The sequence below is a fragment of the Pithys albifrons genome, chromosome Z, assembly GCF_047495875.1.
Source record: "Pithys albifrons albifrons isolate INPA30051 chromosome Z, PitAlb_v1, whole genome shotgun sequence".
Lineage (NCBI taxonomy): Eukaryota > Metazoa > Chordata > Aves > Passeriformes > Thamnophilidae > Pithys > Pithys albifrons.
The window spans coordinates 24,690,321-24,713,084 of NC_092497.1; the positions used below are offsets into that span (position 1 = coordinate 24,690,321).

Here is a 22,764-nt window from a genome sequence, read left to right on the forward strand (position 1 = left end):
CCTTTCACCATCAAAACAACTTATCCAATAAATTGCAAATGAAAAACTTAAGGGAAGACTTTTACCACTACTACCAGTTTCCTGATACATGTGTTTCACAGGCACAGATATTGACTGAGTCAGGTAGAAGTTAGTCTGCTATGAGAAGGGTAGGTAGGTGTGCCATACTCAAACTTTACATGGCTGGCACAAAGACTAGCTTGGGCCGCACTCATTCTGTAACCATGCAGATTTCTAATTCTCCAAGTTCTATTAATTTGTGCATTTAAAGAGTTGGCAGACAATAGCACAAGATATATTAACCTGCAGAATGTTTCAGTTGTTGAAATTTTTAAACATTTTCAAAAACATCACCTTGGATTTGGACTCTGACTGTCCTGGCAAATGATGAAAATATGACTTCATGTACTGCAGTGAGAAATGCATTTATTTCATACACAGGTTCATAATTAACTTTAAAAAGACAGCTAGCACTATCATATCTAACAAAATTTCTTTATCCCCTTAGAAGTACTGCTGTGTATATCACTAGGTGCATGCTCCATCTTAAGGAGTCGACTTTCTTTCCAGGCTCAGGGTGGTTACATGTCTGAGCACCAACTAGATACAATTACTGATGATGTGAGGGAGAGCTGTGCATGTAGGATTCATGAGTGAAGACTAGATATCCCATCGTGGCACCCCTCTTTCCCTCTCTATCCCCTGATGCTGTAATGGTCAGTTTTCCGAAAAATGTGAAGCAGGAGGTTAGCTGTGCTTCACAAACTCTGGCAGCTCCATTCCTGTGCACAGGGTAAGCACTCCTGCCTTTTCCAAGGCAAAGGCTGGGTGAGCAGCATTGGTGAATTTGTGCCTGATGGAGAACAGCACCAGTCCTTTCTCTGCATTGAAGAACAGCAGTCTGCCACTACTGTAATCCAAAAGGATGCCAATCCTGGCCAGGTGTTCTGTCACATGGATATCGCTCATCACACCGGTGTGAAGAAATCTGTAAAGAAAGCTGCAGGAAAATGGAAACCAGAACACAGTGAGCCTCCACATGACAATTTACCAGAAATAACCTGTGGCTTAATTCCAATCTATTAACAGATTGTCACATGGCAACAGTATTTTGCTCGGTATGTAGGCAAAGCAAATGTGGCATCACTTGAAAGCCCTGCCTGGCATTGTGGTGAGCCTTTTCATTTGGCATCTTTGGACTCAGAATAAAAGCATCTTGGATGTTTCATTTAGCTATGTTATCTTCATACATCTATATGATTTCACACTGAAAAAAGCACACTTGTTTAGATCAAGATCACCTTTACACCATTAGTAGGGTGGTGCCTTACAAACCACCAAGCAGCCTGGCACTGGCCTGCTGCCACAGACTATCCCAGCATCCTGCAGTCCTGACTCAGCAGCGGGTGAGTGCCTATCTCTGTGAAGGACAAGGCAGGAGAAAGCACTCCCTGTTGAGACTTAACATCTCTCATAGAAGGAAAAAGATTCTAAAAAGGCTGCATTTATGGAAATACACTTTCTTGGGCTTAGTGAAGAACTTCAGGATATGAGCCTGCAATGACAAAACAGCAGCAAACTAGTTCTTTAAGTTTTATTCACTGGTTGGGTGAAGGGTGGTAAAATCTCTGTCTGAAATTAATTTTATTTTTTAAACTACTTTGTAAGATTTTTTTAACCAAGAGGAAGTCTAAAGATCTTTTGTAGTTATCCTTTTCTAATTATTCAAATTTGCACAAAAAAAGGAAAAGAATCCTTTCTGCTCTTATGGTTCTTGAAGCTGGCCAGCTTTATTTTCATGAAGGACAAGTAACTTCCCAAGCAGCTAGACCAACTCTTCTTTACCTGGTTTGTGTAGGACAGCACTTCAGGCACCAGGAGGTATCACTCAGTCCCAGCACACTGGTCTGTGTTATTGTCTCATAGCAAATCCCAATCCTGTACCTTCTGCAGGCAGAGACAATAATTTCCCAGTAATGACATCCTTGAGCAGGCAGCAGTTCACCCAGGACTGAAGGAAACCTGCTTGTGAAAGAGGCATACAGTGAAGTGAGCATGGTGGTAGACAAACCATATTGTAATATTTCTTTCAGTCACATCATCATGAAGCATCATCTAAAATTACTAATGAATTGCACTCTGTTGTTCTAACTGCTGGTTTTCTTAAGGATTTAAATGTTGTGACTGAGAGCCTTTTCATCTTTGCATTCAGATGGACTCATTAAAAATTTGTCAGATTTTGAAGGCTTGTTCAAACTAGAAAACATAGCTGTTTCCAGCAGTCATAGTGACAAGCATCTTGTGTAAATTCAGTTGTAACAGTAAAAAAGTGTGCTTAAACCAGTAAATCCTCATCACCTTTTAAGAAGCTATATCAGTATGGCACAACTTACATAGGTGGACCTGTGCTTGTGACGGGACTGATAGCAGTATGTCAAAACATCTCCCATGTTCACAATGTATACAGCTAGGCTGGTACAACCATGCTAAACATATCCCTGGAGTACTTCCTAGTTCTCCAAAGCCACAAAGACTTTGGAAAACATTACCAATGATGCCCTCAGGAGAGGAGCAAAGTATGGAAGATGGATTACTTCTATCCACAATATATTAAAAAATAAGCCCACAAATCTGACCTTCTCAGGGCAGCAAAACATTGCTTTGAGACTGAAGTGCTCTGATGGATTAAGCAGCAACCATGGGCTGAAGAAAATGAAGCAGTCCTAGAGGCACTACTCCCTCTGACTTCCTGGACATTCCCTAGTGTGGCAGTGAACTCCTTCCAGCAGCTTCATCAATATTGAGATGTAGCAGTGCTTGAAAGTGGGGTAAATTGCACAAAGTCCAGGGGCTGCATGGCCCAAATGATTCAAATCTTCTACACAATTAGTATCATGTGAAAGCTGCCTATAGGCAAAAATTAAAGTGAGGGATCCGTCCTGAACCCCACCGGGTGGTCATGCTTATCATGCTGCTACTCACCCAGTGAGTCTGGTTTTCTCAGGAAGGTGGATCACTGTTGCATTGGAGGAGATTTGTAAAGCAGGATGGGCTGTGTCATTCAGTAGGCGAAATCGAGTTCCTGGTGACAAAGAAACACCAAATCTGAGAGGCTACATTAGCATGAGGCAAATCAAAATGTTAAGCTACAATAACTGCCATCTTAGCTGGACACGGTTGTGTCTGCTGGTAGGTAGGAGTGACAGAAAATTAGATACATATGCAAAGAGTCTTCCAAGCTGTGCCCAATTGGGATGGCAGTCTAATATTCAGAAACACAGCTAGGAGATAAAGAAGTCTTTAGTATTTAAAAAGGTTGAATACTTTTCAATCAACTGTTCTTTCAAAATAACAAATTCAAATTTTGACGCTGATTTGGAAGAACCATACATAACAGCATTTATCTGGAAATCTTAAAGAGTTTGAATCATCTGTTACATTTTAAAACTGCTTTTCATGCTTCCTTATGACTGAAACTCAAAGTCCATAAGGTTTTAATTGTGAGCGGGTTTTTTTAAAAGTCATTGGAACTTTCATTTGAATGTTCTCTGCCAGACTTGAGCAAACTGAGATGCCTGAAAAATATTTAATCACTTCATATCTCTGACAGAATTTGATGGTTTTGCTTCTGAGGTCACACCAGTCTAAATATATGAACTTCAAGTGAAGTAGTCCTGATTATGCTGATTTTAAGAAGAAAAAAGTTCTACAAATTTGAGATGTTGAGATAAAAATTTCAATAACCTGCTCACTCCCATATTAGGAACTTCAAATATGATTTCTAAAGAAAAATATTTGGCTGCTTTGTCCCTCCATCCCACTGTTTTGACATCTGCAAATGATGATCTACCTTTAGTTGAGATGAGAGCTGCTTCACTTTGTTCACTTGTCCCAGATGGGTTGACAGCCCTTAAGTAGAAGAAATAGTTCACATTGGGCTCCAGGGATACTTTCAGTTCAGTTTTCTTTATACCAGCAAAAGATCTACAAATTTTGAAGATATATGAAAATGTAGGCATTTATTCAAACTAGAAAAGACTAATGTAAGCAAAGAACTAAGTCTCCTAAACAGTATTATTGATTACTGAAACATCAGGCATCACAGAGAAACTCCAAACTAGAAAGGTAACACTGTTTTCATAAACAACCAAGTTATGTAGGAGCTTCAGTGCTTTAGTTCGGGGATTGTCCTCACTTTCTCTGACAAATTTTCAGGCCCTTGTTTCTGCTCTGCCTTCTCACTCAGTGCAATCATTTGTAGTATGATCTCTTTATGTTTGTTTGACAGCATAACTCATCACATAAAATTCAAGCAATACAAAGTCAAATCCTCATCTGCCTCCTGTGAAAAGTCTGCTTCACAGAATGAAGAAGTTTTGAAAAAATCCCCACCTTTTAATTAGTTCAGTTGCATGACAGTGAATGCACTTGTGTTTTTACCATCTGGGCAAATGCTGCAAGTCCAAAAAAATAGCTACCCTTATCTGAGGTCATACAGAAATCATGTATCACATCATAGAATCATCATAAAATTGTGATTCACTTCTTATTATGAACTCCTTGCTCACAAATCCTTCAACAGCTAAGTCTGGGCCCTGTCTCCCCTCATGGTGCTGTGCACTCAACAGGCCAGTTTTCAGAAGGCAGCAGCAGGGGAATTGACTTCTAGCAGTGCCCAGCTCTAAGTCTTTCCATTGTGGTGCCTCGAAAGCTCCAGACCTCACATCCTAAACCACTGCTGTCTTCACATACTGCTGCTGGAAAGCAAGAGTCAGCACCCACTCAATCTGCTTCACAGGTGATTTGAAGTACCAGGGAAAGGATTTTGGTGGGCTAGAAATATACCAATTTTATTTTATATTTTCTCAGGAGCATGAAAGATTGGTTTAACAAATTCTCATGCACTGGATCTTGATTTTCCTCGGGTTTGCTTCATATGATAACAGAAAGCCAGACAGTATATACACACTGCAATGTATGCCTGCAGGTAACGAACATTTATAAAGCAAGCTAATTTCCTCCAAGAAATGCTGTTAGGAATCTTCAAGGCAAGTATTTAAATTCACAAACAGGAGACCTGCCTTTAGAGAGTGTTCAAGGCACTTTCCCTTCCACCTCAGGTTTGAGAGTGGAGCCTGTGGTGGTCTGCCTCCCCCAAGCAATGCCTCTGTGAGAAGCTGGACTAAACAAATTACCTTTCTCAGTACAAATTTCCATGACTCCAGAGAAAGTAAGGTAGGCAAGTCAGCTCACTGATCAGGTCGTTGCTATTCATTTGGAGTGATTGTTTTTCCCCACATATCCCACTAGAGAGCAGTACAAACTGGAGAATAGTCAGTGCTCATCCATCGGGATTTTTCACATGCCTGCCTCTGCTGCATTTATCACATCAAGGCAAAATCTCACGGCTCTTAACACACCAAATTCTTTCTAGCACCACACAGATCTCTTTCTGGGAGGATGGTATTTGGGGAAAAGACCAGTGCATTATCCTTATCTGTCTGTAACGTATTTTACACTGACAGTTGTTGACAAAAGTGATTGAAACAATCTAGAAAAAGCTCTGGTTGCTCCTGTGATCTACTCTTTCAATTTAGAAGAATTTCAGAGTGTTCAGGGTTCCTGCATGATCAGCACAGGACTAAGCTATCTTTGGGGAATGTGCTACATTAATGCTAGAACTGATGAAGTAGAGAAGTGTTTGCAAACACAGTAGAAACTGCATGGTTTTCTTCACCCTCATGACTCACTAAAACCCCAAACACAAGAGCACTTCAGCAAGGCACTGGGAGTCCAGCAGGCTGGTCTGTTCTTACTGGAAGTTTTAGAAAAGAGGCATAACCTCTGATGAATTGTCTGATGAGAAACCTGAGCTCTTTAGACTTGAAAGACAAAAAGGGCTCATCTGAGTATAAAGGACAAAATTAAAAAGGAAAATGAGTAGAAGAAAAATACAAGATAGGAACTGAGAAAAGAGGCAAATATGAAAGAAGTGGGAGAAAGGAAAAACAGGGTAGAAACAGAAGAAGGGGGAAAGAAGTAGGTACTTAAGCTTTGAAGAAATTTGCCCACGCTTCCTAGGCAAGACTCACCCAATCCTTAAAAGGACCATACTGACATCTTTGATGTGAATCCGAAGGGCAAGCATCAGAAAGAAGTTTTGAGCAAATAGTAATAAGTGAGATGAAGGGAAGACACATTAAGCTGTTCCTCAAAACTGTGGCAATATGTAGATCAGCACAGTGATGCCCTGTATATGGCTCCTTCTGTCTTCCAGATAGTGTCATGTAAGCAAGTATCCTTCCAAAGAAATTAGGAGATTTTCTTTACTATGGGTTATTTATCTGATGATTAATTAACAAAACAGTTTCTAAATTCAAGTAGACAGTTACATTCTGGTGTCATGAGTAGACATGGGGTATTCATATTCTGAAGTCTGGATCCCAGAGACCGTGTATTTAGAGAACATTTTGGGTCCAGTCACTTGCCGAATAGGGTCAGCCATCAAAGTTCAGACTCACAAATATGAAATTATCGAAAGCAGAATTTGGATGATGTTTACATCAAAGACCAATAGAATCATTCTAATAGTGAGTGAGACAGAAAAATCATGACTTTAAGTATATCTGGTCTGTAAAACAGTGATCAGATTTTCTAATAGCCTTCTCTTCTTGGTAATCTATTTCAGACAGGTTTAGGCTGCCAAAGAATGAAAGCCCAAAATTTTTGCTACAATTAAGGCTTAGAAACAGTTTTGCTGCTGCCAACCAATGAAACAGAATTTACTGACAAAAAGGAATTTAATTTGCTACATTCTGAGCCAGGTCCAAGTTCACAAGAAGCTGTGTGCAAAGAAGAAATAGATCTTGCTATCTGTTGTCTCTCCTGTCAAAAGGGTAGTGTGAAGGGAGAGAGTGAATACTGAGGGCTCCCCAGCCATCACTGTAGTTTGTCATGCTTCAAGTTCACCCTGAAAGAGCAAGGATGAGAAAGCATGATTAGTGGTTAGCTTACAGCATACAGGTTATGTGTAGGAGAGGGTGAGGGAAAATGCATCCTGACTGTGTTGGTGGAAGCCTGTTTCATTTCTGAGTTCTTGTAACAGGCATTGCAGCTAGATCTTCCCCAAGCTCACCTTAAGTACTGAACTATAATTTTGAAAGAAAAAGAAATCCACCTACAACATTTCTAATGTCAGCTATTTTCTACTTTATCTACACCTGCCCACTTCATAGATGATTGGAAATGCAATAATGTTATTATCAAACTGTGAGGCATCCTGGCCTTTAGATTAAATGTTATCCTATTTGCACTGCCCTCTCAATTTCTCGGTATGACAATACAATAATCAGTGCATAGAAATTCAAGAAACATTTGAAGTTAAATATTTTATCTCCTCTCAATGCTCTCATTATAAGAGGAATTTTTAAATCTGAAAATACAATCTCCAAATTTAAGGTATGTGCTATTCAAAGCATAAAAAAAGCAGCTGCATATTTCTTGAACTTTAAATTGCCAAGGAACATCATAGTAGCAGTTGTCTGTTAAATCCCTAGTTTTATGGAAATCAGATGCTGTGTTTTGATGTATATTTCTTTCATCAGCATCCTCATTTATTTCAAGGAAACATTTAGAGGTTTTTTTAATATTGCATGAACCCATCAAATTATATGCCTTGCAATGATTCACAACACTCTCTGTGCTATAATTGTCATTTTCACGACCAAGATCCCACTGAAACAGAACCTCCAGAGCTGTTCTGGTACTGCTGATGTGGAATTAGACTGAAAGTATGCAAGCTTCTCAACATATGTGTAGAAGCAAACAGAAGAGGTGCACCAGAAGTGGGAAAGAAGCTCTTGAAGCAAAAAATAAAGAGCAAATAGCTCTGAGTTTGTTCCCAGCTGTGCCACATGCTTCCTTTCATCTCCTTTCCTCTGTCTCAGCTCTGACTGTTTTGGGTTTAGGTCATCAAAACACCACCTGCAATGGTTCTTGTTGCTATCTGCAATGGCAGAGCCAGAGGGAAGAAAGATTCTGTATTTCCTACACCCTGTTTTCTGAGCTAGCAGGATAATCATGTGGGCAATGCAAGAGGAAGAAGGCTTGCTCCTCGTGTTTCAATATTAGACCTTCTCCATAAGGAGATTGAAACTTTCAGTTGCTAGAAATGCCAGTCTTGCATTGTTGGAGAAGATGACACTCAGTTACTTCCATTTTTACAAACTTACCTCATAGTGCACTAATTTCTGCCTCCCTGAGTCTTACAGATTTCTCATGATGTGATACAAGCTTTCCATCTGAACAGCCCACACACCTAATCCCTGGACTACATTTCTCACTGCTTTCCATCTTCCACCCACAACTCCATTGACTTCTCAACACAAGGAGGCTGAATGGTAAAAAAATAGCAGGGCTCTGGAAACTGAAAGAAACATTTCAAAGGCTCACTCAAAGATTCTGGAAAAAGATTCAACCCAGGAAGGAGCTTTAAAACCACAGGAGCAGGCCAGGGACTCATTGTTGCTGGAGATCTAAGATGAGTTTATATGTAACCATGTGCCTCAGGTGGTAAACTGGCAAGGAGAGAGAATGAAGAAAGGAAAACAGATTTGGGTGGGGGTTTGGTTGATTGGTTGGTGCGAGAGGGTTGTTTTGGTTTTGGTTTTGTTTGTTTGCTTTTTGTTTGGGTTTTTTTGTTTGCTTTGCAATTTTGATTGTTTTTGTTTGTTTGGGGGTTTTTTTGTGTGTGTGCATCTGTTTGTTGGGGGAGAAGGGTGTTGGGGGAATACAATATTTGAAAGGAAACTTTAGTGAGAATTCATTTCCAGATGTTCTTCAAGTTCTCTCCCTGGGCAGCTAGGTCTGTTACAAGGACTTCCTTGGAGATGTTCAGAAGCCTCCTGGGCAGCTGGCTTTTGGGAGCCCTCCTTTTTCAGGGGTGTTGCCGCAGGTGATCACCAAAGCTCCCTTCCAAACTCAAACATCCTGTGATTCTGTGACTTACTGAAGGCTACAGAGGGCCAGCTCAGACCAGGGACTCCGCACACATCTCCAGCTGTTCAATGGGGGCATTTCTCCCTGCCTGCTCTCTTGGCAGTGTTCTTTGCTCCCAGAATGATCTGTGAAAATAGCATTGTAGGATGGGACCATGCTGCTTTCTCCATGACTTCCCTTGTGTGTTCTTCCCTGGCCTCTGCTTTCATGCTGTGCCCCCAGCATCAGCTGTATGAACCTTTCAGTGTTGCTGAGAAATGTGTTTGAACTTCAACCCAGGGACCAGGAAATTGCTTAGCTGCAGGGCTGCTGCAAACACAAAAGGTACAGGCTGTCTGTGAAAGGGCTTCACATTCAGCTGATTCCCAAAATGAATGTTGCTCAGGAAACTGTGAAGGACAAGCTCCAAGATTTCAAGGAAAGAAAACAGAAGAAACTACAGCATTTCAGGCCAAAATGCTGGGTGTGCATAGAGACAAAGTTTTATTCCACCTGATGTAAGTACTTGGCTTCTAGTCAAGAGGATTGACTTCTAGAGCTAAGTTGCATCTCAGGGGCCTTGTGTAGGAGTGATACAGGCAGTGTGCTCCATCCACTGGTAGGCTGTTTTTCCCTTGGCTTTAGGCAAAATCTTAAACAGAAATATTTATAAAAATTTGTCCATCATTGAAACAATTTGTGACCTTACAGAAGATTTCCAGGTTATTTGCAGATGATTGATTTCAGAAAGGGAAAGAGAGTAATTGTTTTCAGGGAAAATAAGTGGCAAAGCATTATCTTTGACAAGCAAAAAAGAGGTCAGAGCCCTTCTGCAAGTATTTGTGATTTTGTTCTGTGGGAAATTTTCACACTCGTCACAATAAAAGGCCGGCTTCTGCCCACAGGGAGGCCAAAAAGTCAAATGTGACTCATTATAATTATGAACATATTAGATTTTGCATAAGGTCACTTGAGAGAGGGAATGGGTCAATTCTCAAAGCTTTTTGCCACAGTTATCACCACACAAGTAAACCACTTGGTGTTATCAACACGCTGCTCATGGATTACAGAAATCAGCATACTTTCTGACTCAGTGTTGAGAAAAACTCACTTTCAGTTAACAGTGAGAAACTTGAGGGCAAGGCAAGCAAACAGCACAGGCTTGGGGAGCACCTACATTATCTTAGGCCCTGTTCTCTTCAACATCTTCATAAATGCCTTGGACGCAGGACAGGAAGGGATGCTAAGCAATTTTGCAGATTACATAAAACTAGGAGGAGATGTTGACTCCCTCAAAGACAGGGAGACCCTGCAGAGAAATCTTGGCAAATTGGAGGGCTGGGCAACCACCAACCACATGAAGTTCAATAAGGGGAACTGCCGGATTCTGCTCCTGGGATGGGACAACCCTCAGTGTATGTAGAGACTGAGGAATGAGATGCTGGAAAGCAGTGCCATGGAAAGAGATGTGGGGGTCCTGGTGGATGGCAAGTTGAATATGAGTCATCAGTGCCCTGGCAGCCAGGAGGGCCAACCGTGTCCTGGGGGAGGCATCATGCAAAGCATCGCCAGCTAGCCAAGGGAGGGGATTGTCCTACTCTGCTCTGCACTGGGGCGGCCTCACCTTGAATATTGTGTGTAGTTTTGGGGGCCACATTGTAAGAAAGATATCAAGCTGTTAGTGTCCAAAGAGGGCAATGAAGAGGCCTTGTAGGGAGGCTGGATGAGGCACATCTGATGTCACTTGGCCTGTTCAGCCTGGAGAAGAGGAGATTGAAGGGAAACTTCACTGTATTTACAACTTCCTTGTAAGGGGAAGAAGAGGGACAGCCACTGATCTCTTCTCTGTGGTGACCAGTGACAGGACTGAGGGAATGGCCTGAAGTTGTGTCAGGGAAGGTTTAGGCTGGATATTAGAAAGATGTTCTTCACTCAGAGCGGTTGGGCACTGGAACAGGCTCCCTAGAGAGGTGGTCACAGCACCAAGCCTGACAGAGTGCAAGAAGTGTGCCTGAGAGTATCATCCAAACATGGTGTGATTCTTGGGGATGGTCCTGTGCAAGGCTAGGAGTTGGACTCAGTGATCCCTGGGGGGTTCCCTTCCAACACAGCATATTCTGTCATTCTGTGATCCCTGATCCACAGCAACTTTGGCAGGTTGACAGGGGCCTGATGGCCTCATGAAATGTGTATGAAGCAGAGCAGTTCATGGCTGTCCTCCAAGAGGAAGGAGAGCTGGATAAGACCCCTCCTTGATTGAATTAATGCAACACAGTGGTACTGCATAAAAAAAATCTCCCACCCACAGAAAAATTCTTTATTTCAGTTTTCAGCCTACTTTCTTAAGGAGCAAGGCGTGCTCAATTTCATTGTGTACTTTTCTACTACAAACCTGTAAACTTTTAGTCCAGTTAACTAATTTTGACTGCAGGGTGTAGAGCTCATCCCTTCCTGTGACATCTCCATAATGTCCATATGAACTAGCCCCCAGGTGAAGACCTTACTGAAGCTTCTAAGGAGGTGAAAACAAGTGCAGCTGAACTGAGGCTCTTCCATAAAGTCCTGTATGGCAAATCACACTCTCCAAAACTTCTCAGCCCTTTGCAACTGTATTTTGCTGGAATACTGTCACTGTTTTTATAAAGCAAACCAACAAAAAACCCCATGCCCCAGGGACATACAGACCTTCACATAATTTCCTGCCCACAGCAGAGGGATTGGAACTTTATGATCTTTATGATGTTTAAGGTCCCTTCCAACTCCAGCCATGTTAAGATTCCATGATTCTAAGATAATTTTCTCTGCATTTCAACTCTGCACTGTTTCATGGCTCAGTGGTGCCTACATCCCTCTTTGCCCTCACCTCTATGAAGCACAGGGTTAGCATAGGGGAAACCAGAGTGGGTCTGGCATACAAAAACACTACTCTGAATTTCAAAGCTACTCTTGAACCCCTGTGGCATGCCTGCACAACCTGGCAGCTGTGCTTTGGGAGGCATCTGCATGCATGTCCAGACAGCATAGATGGGTCACCAGCATTACTGGGACACCCATATCACCCTTTCTATGCCTGGAGGTGACTCCTATTTTGTTCTCCGCTAAGCAGAGAGCAAACAGGGCCAGGGTCCTCCATCACAGCCTTCCCATGGAGCTGAGTTGCCGGCCCCTGCCCTGCCACAGTGGCAGCTGCGGGTCAGCAATTGCTTCCCCTCCCAGCACAGCCCTGAAACTTCTGGTTGATTGAAGACAGCACAACATCTCCAGGGGTTTGACCCCAAATGAAAAGGATTGTCTGGTTAAGCAGAATAAAAAGGAAGTACTTTTGTGTCTCAGCCTAATCTCATGGATTAGTGCCTGTCCCTTAAATTCCTCAGCACACAGAAGCAGATTTCTTCCCTTGCGCGGCTGAGGGCAGAATAATCTCTTGCGTAACGACCCGCGGTCATTAGCGGCGCCTAAACTGGCCAAGGGCTTTTGTGACTGCGGCACTGACCTGAGACCTTCTCCCTCCGGAGAGTGCTGCCGGCAGTACTCCAAAATGAAGGACTCCGCTGACACGGAGCCGGCTTGCCAGCGGACGGTGGCTGTGTCCCAGCATACTGTGCAGTCTTCGGCCCTGATGGTGGGGACAGCGGGTGCTGGGGAGACAAGGACACGTTAGCTGTACAACGAAGAGAGTGCCAGCGGCTGGAGGGGAATGTTTGCAAGGGAAAGGAAGAGTCACCTTCTTGAAAACCCACAGGATAGTTAGTTTCCCCCATCTTGCAGTGATCCTTTGCTTATTTGTGTTCCAGTGGCAGAGGGGTACATTACAAGTAGAAAAAAAAACCCAACCCCCCCGCAAAACCGTGCCTGGAAAGTCACAGTGAATATTTGTGTATTTCTACACATCTTAGAATGGTAGTGTAAAATTTTATGCCTTTATTCAAGAATATTTTACTCATTTCTGCCAATCTTCAAGAAGAAGAGCACAGAGGCAGCACTGCCTAGAGCTCCCCCTGCATCACCGCAGTGCTGTCCTCTGCAGTCCCTGCATGAACTGCTTCAGAAAAAAATGTGCTGCTGCAGAACTGTCAGGGAGATGCTGACTTTCTGTTTTATTATGTCCTGGTTATTTTTGCAATGCTAAAATTCGGTTCTGTAATTTCTCCTTTTCAGAGACTCAGTTTAAGAACTATAGGGCCAACTGCAAAACAGAAAACAGAATGTAAAAAATGCATTAGATGGAAGTAATCAAAAGCTATTGTGTGAAACTGCATGTTCAACATTGAAGGTTGAGAATCGATAAGTTGTATTTTCTTGCTTTTTCTCTTTCTGGGAAATACCAATAAAACACCTTACGACCTGTTGTGAAACTCATATAAACAGCCTTAATAACAATTCTAAAGGAAAAGTTATTAGTATTTTTAAAAAGTCATAAGAATTCATTTTTCTTTTAAAGACAAGAGTTTCCAAATAGGAGGCTTAAGAAAAAAGTAGAGATCAGACAATTTTGTGACAAGATAATCTAATAGAACTGCAGCAAACATTCCATATGCATTTTGTTTTTTAAGAAAAATAACTTGTTGTTAGTAGAAAAGGAAAAAAAAACATCCACAAGTATGTAACAATTTCCTGGGTAGTGAAAATCATGAGACTAGCAGTTCAGATTAAGATTTTCTTGATGTTTTTCTACATGTACAGCTATGTAGGTATTCACCAGAACAATGAATTCATAGGATAGAGTCTCATAGCTAATATGTCTTGGTAGCTCCCTTAGCAATAGTTCATTTATTCTCTTCAGATATATTTATTTTCTAAATGCATCTGTTCCTAAAGAAAGAAAAATTAATAGCTGAATCCTGCATTCAGCAACTAACACACATATCTACATCTATGTATGTGGAAACAGCATGTCACAAGACGTGAAGCCTTTTATATTTTACTTTGAAAATATCCATCTGAAGAGTAGCTGAAATGAGCATACCAAAACAAGCTGTTATCATTCTTCTGAGATTATTTTTTACAAATTAACTGCAGCTAGAATACATATCTAATTTTGTTGTAATATTCCAGAACTCATATAAGTGATCTTACAAGAAGCAAAGAGCCAAATAGGGAGAGAATCACATGGGTTTTGAGCAGGTGGTTTCACTTCTCTGTCTTTAGGATTGCAAAGAGCCTTCATGAGATCAGATGTGGGGGAGAGGTCAGGGGGTAGAGGAGTATTTCCTGTCTTCAACATCAATCCCTCACAGAAAATCCTGTTTGGAAACAGCGTGTTCTTCAGTGGAGGGAAAGACAACTTGTGAGTTTGGGATGTGAAGGGAGCAGGTGGTGTTGGGGGGATGCTGCAGCATCCTCCTCTATATTCTTCAAAACTTCCCACACCCAGTGCCACCTCCACAGTTGCAATGTCAACAGAGAAGCTTCATGGGGGTTCCCAGCATGTGGAAGAGTCACAGCTTTTTTCAAGTATTAGTGTGTATGTTCCCATACCTGCATATAGAAACAAATTATTTTCTTGTATGTGCCAACATTTAATCTGAATTACCAAAAATAAACTCTAATTCTTGCTTCTGAGTTCATTGGTCTATTTGAAGAATTGAAGTAATTTTCTTTATATCAGAGCAGCTGGACTGTGATTGAAGAACTGGTTTCCATTACTGGTGCTCATCTATTCACTTTTGGTGTTAAGGAGATACAGCAGTTTTTCATCAGTTAGTGCTCAGCAGTGTCCCCACAAGTCTGTCTGGGGCTCAATGCACTCCAGAGAGAGTTCAACTCAGCTTTTAAAGTGTTTAAGCCCATATTTATCTAGTTTATTTGTTTTCTTAAAGGAACAGGCCAAAGGATGCCATGGAAGGCTTATGGAAATTAACTGGTTTTAGAAGGCTTCCATTTTGGGAAGAAGTATGGTGACCCTGATGCCAAAAGACAAAGAGAGTTCTTAAAAACAATGGCTTCAGAGAGGCAAAACCTTTCTAAAAATTATAACTTATTAGCTAGTAATAACTCATCACTATTTGAGCATTTGGTAGAAAGTCTGCACCATGTTCACAGTTGCATTGTTAAGGCCATACAATTTGAATTTCTTAAATATGAATCACTAATTAAATATCAAAGAGAATTATCAACAATTTTGAAGTCTAGTAAATTAAGCAAAAGGTTTGAAGCTGAGTTGCTGTCAAGTGATTTCAACAATACACATAGTGTCGTACAAGAATGGGATAATTGTTTTTATTCTGTAGGACTGAAAAAATTGTCTGGCAAGAGGGTCTTAGACACAAGATGTTTCACCTTGCTTGTAGTTCAAGAAGCAATAATTTTGTCAATACAAATTATTAAAGAAATTAATGCTCAGAAAAATTAATCAGTTAAATCATCTAATTACTCATCTTAATTTTAGCTGCTTAAACAACAGCAAAGCCTCTCAGTCTCACCTGAGATATGTCCCACTGAGCAGACACAGTGTGTAACCTTGGTAAAGTAGGTCTTCCCTTGAAAAATTAATAACTTAAATCAATGCAACATAGATGCATTCAGGAGGATGGCAGAGAGGCAAAACACGCAGCCATATTCTTCATTTTGTGCAGGAAAAGGATGAGCAGCAGGGAGCAGCCAAGTGGCCTTCCCAGAGCATCCTATGGAGCACTGCATCACACACAAAAGAGAAATACATAATGTGCTGCCCCAATGCCCCAGTCCTGTGACCCGAGACTGGAAACATCTTAAAAACTGAATGCCTTCAAGTTTCCTCTCAGGAGCAATTATGCCTCTCACTCTTAGCAAAAAGGGAAATGACTGTGAACTGCCTGTTATCTGCCGGGCTAAATGAAGCAGTTTCTTCTGTTTCAATAACACTATGGACTGGAGTTGGTCCAAGGACCTGAAGCTTGTAATAATCAAATGCCAAAATAAGTACATACCTGTTTTAAAAATGGCTTTTTCACTGGGTAAGCTACAGCCTGTGCCATTCACAGCCATGACCCACACACTGTAGCAGCGATCTGGCTCCAGGTCCTCCAAAATGCAGTGGCTCTCTTTCACTGTCACTCTGTACTCTTCCACTAGGGCTAAGAGGAACACACACAAGCACAGGACGTCACACTCATGTTGCGCTGGTAGGGCTTATAATTGAGCCTCTCAGCTAACATATTAAAAACAGTCAATTGAAAAAAATCCAGAAAACATTGCTAGCCACTCCATATTTAACCCTGACTCAATATTGACAAAGATTTGGATGTGCTCTTGATGTGTGGTTTTGATGTACACAAATGCCATTGATGGGGAGATTATGGCCCCCAGTGCTTCTGAGGACTAGACTGCAAGTTTGGGACATAAAATTAGTAGTTACCAACCCTGGTTTATAACAGGCTCTGTAACAAATAATTTCTCATAATTATCTATATAGCACTTAGCTATAAATTACCTATTATAAAAAGTCTTTAGCTCCCTTTAGCCTTCACACACATGCACACATGCATTTGTGCAGAGCCTGGTCTTCAGCTGTCTTTATGTTCGGTTTGAGCTTTTAATGAATGAACAACTCAGCCCCATTTATTCAATTTCACATTTAATATTTGAAATAATTTGAAAAAATCTTTATCTACATATATACTGATTATCTTTTCCTGCTGCTTTTTAAATGAAGACATATTTCTGAAGCATGTACAGGGCCCTAAAAACCTAATGAAACTTATCCCTTTGGGAGATCTATCTGCATTCCCCAGCAGTACTCATGGGGCAGCATGGCCACATCCTCTGTGGAGGTCAAGCCACTTTGCAAAAGGGCACCTCAACATATGAAAACAACTGCCTTTCGCTTTACAGAGTATGATATTTATCTTGCATTTTGGAGGACAAAGGGGAGGAGAAGAACCAGCATCTCCCTCACACCCTTCCCCACCATTGCCCCTCTTTAGTCTTACACATGATGCCTTCACGGCCCCTCTTCTTTCTGTGTTCCCAGCACTACCCTGCAACTCATCCCCTTCTCTGCTCGCCCCAGATCAGAGCAGAAAGCACTCCTGCAATTGTGAAGGCAAGACTTTACGCACCTTCTGCATCTTTGCTGGCTTGCAGCTCCTCCATACAGTAGACCTGGAAGCAGTCAATGACATCCCCATCATTCACGGACCAGTAGACAGCAATGGAGGTGCTGGTGGCTGAGTTTGGCTCCTGGGGTACCACAGTCGGTGTCTGTGGGGCTGAGAGCAAAGTCTCTCATTGTTATAAATGCTCCTGTGTTTTCAGGTAAATTACCTACGGGTTCATGAGGCAACCCAGTTGCTTGGTTTCTCAGGTTGCTTATTTCCACAGAGCAAATACAGCAGAAAATGGAGAATACTGGTGCAGTTTTCAGCAACATGTCCTCCTAAACCAGGAGCAGAAAAAAGTATCTGCTCAGCACTGAACTCTGTCCATTTCCCTCACAGTCTGGACAAAATAAGATCCATCCTAGTACTGGGACAACTCAAACCCAGTATAAAGTGTGTGCCCACATCCTCCTCCAGAGACAGATGTTTGAAATGATCCCAGAAATGGGGGGCAGTGGAAAGGACCTGCCACATCAGGAAGGTATTCATCTAGTGTGTTGGTTCCAGGACACTGACAGCAGCAGGAATGTGCTTTAGGCAGAGGAAGGCTCTAGCAACACTGGGAAGCATGAAGCTCCCTGAAGCCTTGGGTCCATCCCTGCCCTGAGGTGGAGTCCTATGGCAGATAAAACAACTCAGCAATCCTTCCTGGAATGGTCATGTTCCCACAATCCTAGGGGACTGAGAGTCCTTGGTGTGCAGATGAACCTGAACTCTGCCAAAGAACCTGAACCCCAGGGGACAACCAGCATCATTCCTCACAAAGAGTGCTTCAAAGATTTTCAAGGGTTCCCAAATTTCACATAAACTTTGTCTCATGATTGACACAGATCCACCCCAGATGAGATATTCTTCCCCTCTGTGATTATGTTTTAGAAGACAGAGATGAGAAAGAAAGAAGCAAAAAGCCCTAAAAGATGTTAATTGTTAAAGTGATTGCAGGGAATGAAAATACATGGTTCTATTTCTTCACCCAGTAAATTTCCATATCGCATGAATTCTCTTAAAATCTCAGCAGAAAGCTTTTGCTTTCTTTCCAGTTATCTCCACAGTAATGATGATGATCCCCTGTGGCATGAACAAGGCAAATGCAGATGCTGCTGTTTCCTTATGACTTATACAGAGAGCTACCAGTACAGTAAGATTACATCTGCTTCCCATTGAAAAAAAAATTATCTTCTCATTGCTAAAAACAATCCTCATTTTGTCTTTTGACTGTATCCAGAGCTGGCAATTAAAAAATTTATCATCTTTAGGAAAATGCTTCCTTTCAATGGACATGGTAGGGAAACCAGATTTTTCCCCACGAAGTTGCCTAGAAACCACTATTTATGATCACAGAAACCCCACAGTTGCAAGATTTATTATTATGCCAAATCTGAACAGAAGCTAGTTCACTGAATGAAACTTATGAAAGAAAAAAGAATTATAGATCAAAATTCAGTTCGGCAACACTGAGAAACATTTCATTTCTATTTTCCTTTAGCATAATATGAAACAATTTGAAAGAAACCAATTTCAAAGCAAGAAGTTAAACTATTCTCTTCAGAAAAAACATTTATGTGTTGTCAGAGTACCGGTCCCTTTTCAAGTGAATTTTAATAAAAAAAATGAGATAGTTGCAACATGAGTTTGAATAAATTATATTTTTCAAAAGAAAAGTGGAAAATATTCTTATCAGTTCAGTTTTCATGAAATGTCTGTAGGTTGTGTAAGGAAGTTTTCCTGCTCTCTACCTAATCTCCACAGCCACATGAAGAAAAATAATAATCCCCAATGTTTTCGGATGTAATGAGAAATAACAATTCCTTAGCTTTGTGGACTTGAAGGAGAGAAGTTATATTTCTCTGTGACTCTACTGGAAGTGTTTTAAAATCAGCAAAGGTCCTTGCATTCCAGTACAAATGGGAAGGACTTAGCAATGGGCTTTCAAAATAATAATTTCAAAATTTCTAAATTATTCCCACTCTTCTTGTGGCAGAAGCTGGATTTCAATGTGCTCAGCAGCATGGTGCTGGGGGGGGGAGGTATGCTAATGCGTTTGTGAATGGGGATGGCTTACATGAAAAGAAGGAATAATTTGAGGGGAAACAGCTTTTCACTAGTGAATATGGAAAATTTTGAAAGGGAGGGCATTTTGATCTAAAGATGTTTCTAAAGTGGTGAAAATTAAATTCTATGAAATTGTTCAGTTAAACACTATACTTTCTGAAGGAAAAATATAGGGATTGGAGAAAATTTGTACATGTTTCATCATATGGCTTCATCAAATAAAACTCTCAGTGTCTGATAAAGGTCTCCAGTGTGTGATAAATGAAGTATTCAAGCCATTCAATTAAAAATCAAGTTTCATGTATGCATGTAATTCTATTGTCCCTCAAGAAGGGTGTAACTTTGAAAAAAGAAACAATCAAACAAGAAAAAAATGCCCAATATTTTTTGTCTACTGCTTGCCAAAGTAAAATCACAATAGCAATTGAAACACTTGGTAGTGAAACTGAAGAATGAAAACAAGGTGTGTTAGAAATGCCGCAAGTATAAAGGATGGGGAGCTTTGAAGATCTCTTCCTAGTGGACAGTCATTCATTTTCAGTTTGTTAAAGCAAACTGGTCTGGAGTCAGCAAACACAATAGCTAGTGCAAACCAACACAAAAAGCAGATTTCAGAGTTTAGGGAAATACATGTTGGGAGTGGCTTGTGGGAAAAAGAAATACTGCATGACAAAATGGATCTGTCCTCCTGTGCGACCTTGGTAATAGGTAGCAGCTTAGGAGGAATGAATGGCTGGACCCTTGGGACATCAAGAGCAAGCTGAGGAACTAAGCCGAGACACACAGCACTTTTGCACCAGCAAGTTAACTGACAGACTAGGTTACAAAAAAAGGGGTTTTTATCTTCCAAGAAAAATGACATCAACTGTGAGCACAAATGTCTGTCTAACTTCACATCCCTTGGGGGTTTCAGGTGCCTCCATTCATTTATCACAAGTTCAGGAATCTCAGTCAACTGCTCCCTTCCCCTTACCAGGCATGCTGGGGCTGCCACTCTTAGAGGAAGAGAGCTCAGAAGACCATTAGATTGTGCCTTCTGTCCCTGCCTGCAAAGAAAACCAACTTCTTTAGCCCTGGTAGATTTACAGATCAAGACCTTCAGCTAGTTTGAGATTCAGATATCTGAAGTGATGCAAGAACTCCCCAGTTTAGCACTTCTCTCTCTGTTGCTCATCTTACTGTACCTACTATAAGCCAAACACTTGTGCACAATTAAACTTCATTTTACATTCAACTCTGATTGCTAATTACATGGTTTTCAAATTTATACCTCTCAAATTGATTCTGTTTTTAGATTCCTAAAATTTCCAAAGCATTGCCAAAATGTTAGTTTTTGTAAAGATGGTATTTAGAGATTCTTACCAGCCACATGTTGTGAGGACTGCTGGTTGCTTTGCCCTGGACTGTCTGCATAGTGCTCAAACTGTGAAAAAGCACTGGGGACCTTCTCTAAAGAGAGGGTGGTATCCATTGCAGAAAGTAACCTGTTTGGAAGAAAACACATGTAAATTATTTGTGTCATCACACAGTTTTTCAAAGGCCGGAAGCAAAGACCACGTGGCATCCACTTTTCTAAGTATTTCCCATGAACTCGAGGACAACATGATGTTTCCTTGCATTTGAACTTTTGGACCATATTGCAATTTCAGAGCAGGAGCACAGAGAGTGCACATGGTCTGTGTACACTTAACCCATGAGAACGTGAAGATTTGAAGTTCACAACAAGAGCGCAGGCTTGCTAAAGCAGTGCCTTTAAAGGTTACAAGCCTTAGAACTAACTTCAGCAGCTGACTCCAGAGATCTAATGTAATGCAGCTGCTTGTGGCAGGCCAAAAAAAACATGGCAGGGAAGATAGATTCCACTTAATTAGCCGGAGTTCATTACAGGAAAAAAAAATCCAATGTATTTTTATCTCTGGGATAGAAGCAGCTCCAAGAAAATGAAAGAATTTTTTTTCAAGTCAAATGCATTTTGTCTTTCTCCCTTTAGTTTTTTTTCAGTCACCAAAGTAGTTAGTTATACATGATTTTAACAAAGCACAACAAGTGTAAAATACACTTTCTTTAGAAAATCATGCATTGTTAAATAGATCTGTTCTAGCTAGTCAGGTATTATTAAAGTAAAGTAATAACCAAGTCCATGCACAAAACAGAATAAACTCTAAGTTTATTGTGTAAGTAAACAGGTAAAGATCAAGTGGAGAGAAGGACTTGAACAGTTTTACCTGCTCTGTTCTTATGCAATAAACTAAATGCAGATATGTGTCCAAACAATTTGACTTTGAACAAGTGAGTCCAAATTTATAGTTCTAGTTCTGGAGATTAATAAAAACCTTGAAGGGGTGTTTGGCACATTCTCTTCAAACTGCTCCCCTGGGGGTGTAATTTGACTGCAAACTGAAACCCTGGTGTCACAGTTACATCCCATCTGTGTCAGCACACATATCACTGTGGTGGCTGAGGCAGCACTGACAGGGGTATGTTTGATATGCACTGGGCAATGCCCAGGCCCTTTGGGAAAAGTCAGGGTGGTGGGGTGGGCAATGCAGTTTTGGGGGCTTGCACAGGAGGAGCCTGCAGCCAACTACCCTGAATATTTTTAGTTCACCCTGGAAAATTATTTGGGGAATACAATCTTATAATCAAACACTTCTCTCATAAAGGATGGGAGTTAGCAAAATGACTCCCTTGAGAAAACCCCACATAGCAGAGAACTGTTTGTGATTTTATGCATTTACTGGTATGTACAGGTGGACTGTGATGACGTGCCAGTGCTCTGACACATCCTGAATCAGGCAGTGCCAATGGTGAAGCATGGGAAAACATCAACCCATAGTCTCCTAGTAATGTTAAGACATCTACTTAATCTAATTTTTTTCTGGAACTGTGTTTAGAAACATAGTCCAACAACATGGAAGTGACACTTTTTATTATAACCTTTCAGAGACCAAGTGATACAGGACCAGACTAGCGAGAAAAGAAATATACCAGTGATATCTAACAGATAGAAGCAGGGTCAAAATATTTTTTAGTATATGTGTGTATAGTAATAAGTACAAGAAACATCTGTTTAAAAATATCTGTGTGGAGATTTAAAATTAAGTGTATGTTTTAGCATGCTATTTGTTTAATTAATATATTACAGAATACATACAAAATACTTCAAAACCAGTCTGTTACAGCAACAAGTATAAAACCTCTTAATTTCATTATTTCCAAGGTTTATAAAAGTAGCTCTGAATTTTAGCAGAGTGTTTTCAAAGCTTGTAAATACTAAATGAAGCATCCAGCATGCTAGGCCTAGTACTCACTACAGTGTTCTTAACCCATACTTCATATACCTTTTATTCAATTCTTTAGATGACTAGAAGAGGAAAAAAAAAGTATTAATAGTTTTCATAACCCCTAAAATGCTGAAAAGTCGGTCATCTAACAGTCTTTCTACTCTCCACAGGCATAAAATACACATGGCTTTATTGACTTGATTTTGTTTGGAATGTTGTGCATTCACACCAGCAGAGAACTTATTTTCTTAGGAATATTTCACTTCAAAGCTCTGACACTGTGGGGTATTGGAGTATAAATCTGGTCTTAAGTGCCTAAGGGATCAGTATTCACGATCTGGGTTTAAAGACTGGAGCAGAGTCAAGTATCTTCT

General features: G+C 40.8%; 1 protein-coding gene across 1 annotated transcript in view; it reads right to left on the reverse strand.

Moving 5' to 3' along the window:
- Positions 1-421: 421 nt before the first annotated feature.
- Positions 422-22,764, reverse strand: part of CMYA5 (cardiomyopathy associated 5) — a 52,601-nt gene continuing 30,258 nt past the window's right edge. The window contains exons 5-13 of the mRNA XM_071580612.1: positions 22,448-22,470; positions 20,469-20,590; positions 17,016-17,165; positions 15,885-16,031; positions 12,470-12,614; positions 3,851-3,984; positions 2,983-3,082; positions 1,846-2,022; positions 422-1,000 (exon numbers count right to left, since the gene is read on the reverse strand). Coding sequence (XP_071436713.1) covers positions 748-1,000; positions 1,846-2,022; positions 2,983-3,082; positions 3,851-3,984; positions 12,470-12,614; positions 15,885-16,031; positions 17,016-17,165; positions 20,469-20,590; positions 22,448-22,470 — 1,251 coding nt within the window. The 3' untranslated portion in view covers positions 422-747. The remainder of the gene's footprint in view (positions 1,001-1,845; positions 2,023-2,982; positions 3,083-3,850; positions 3,985-12,469; positions 12,615-15,884; positions 16,032-17,015; positions 17,166-20,468; positions 20,591-22,447; positions 22,471-22,764) is intronic.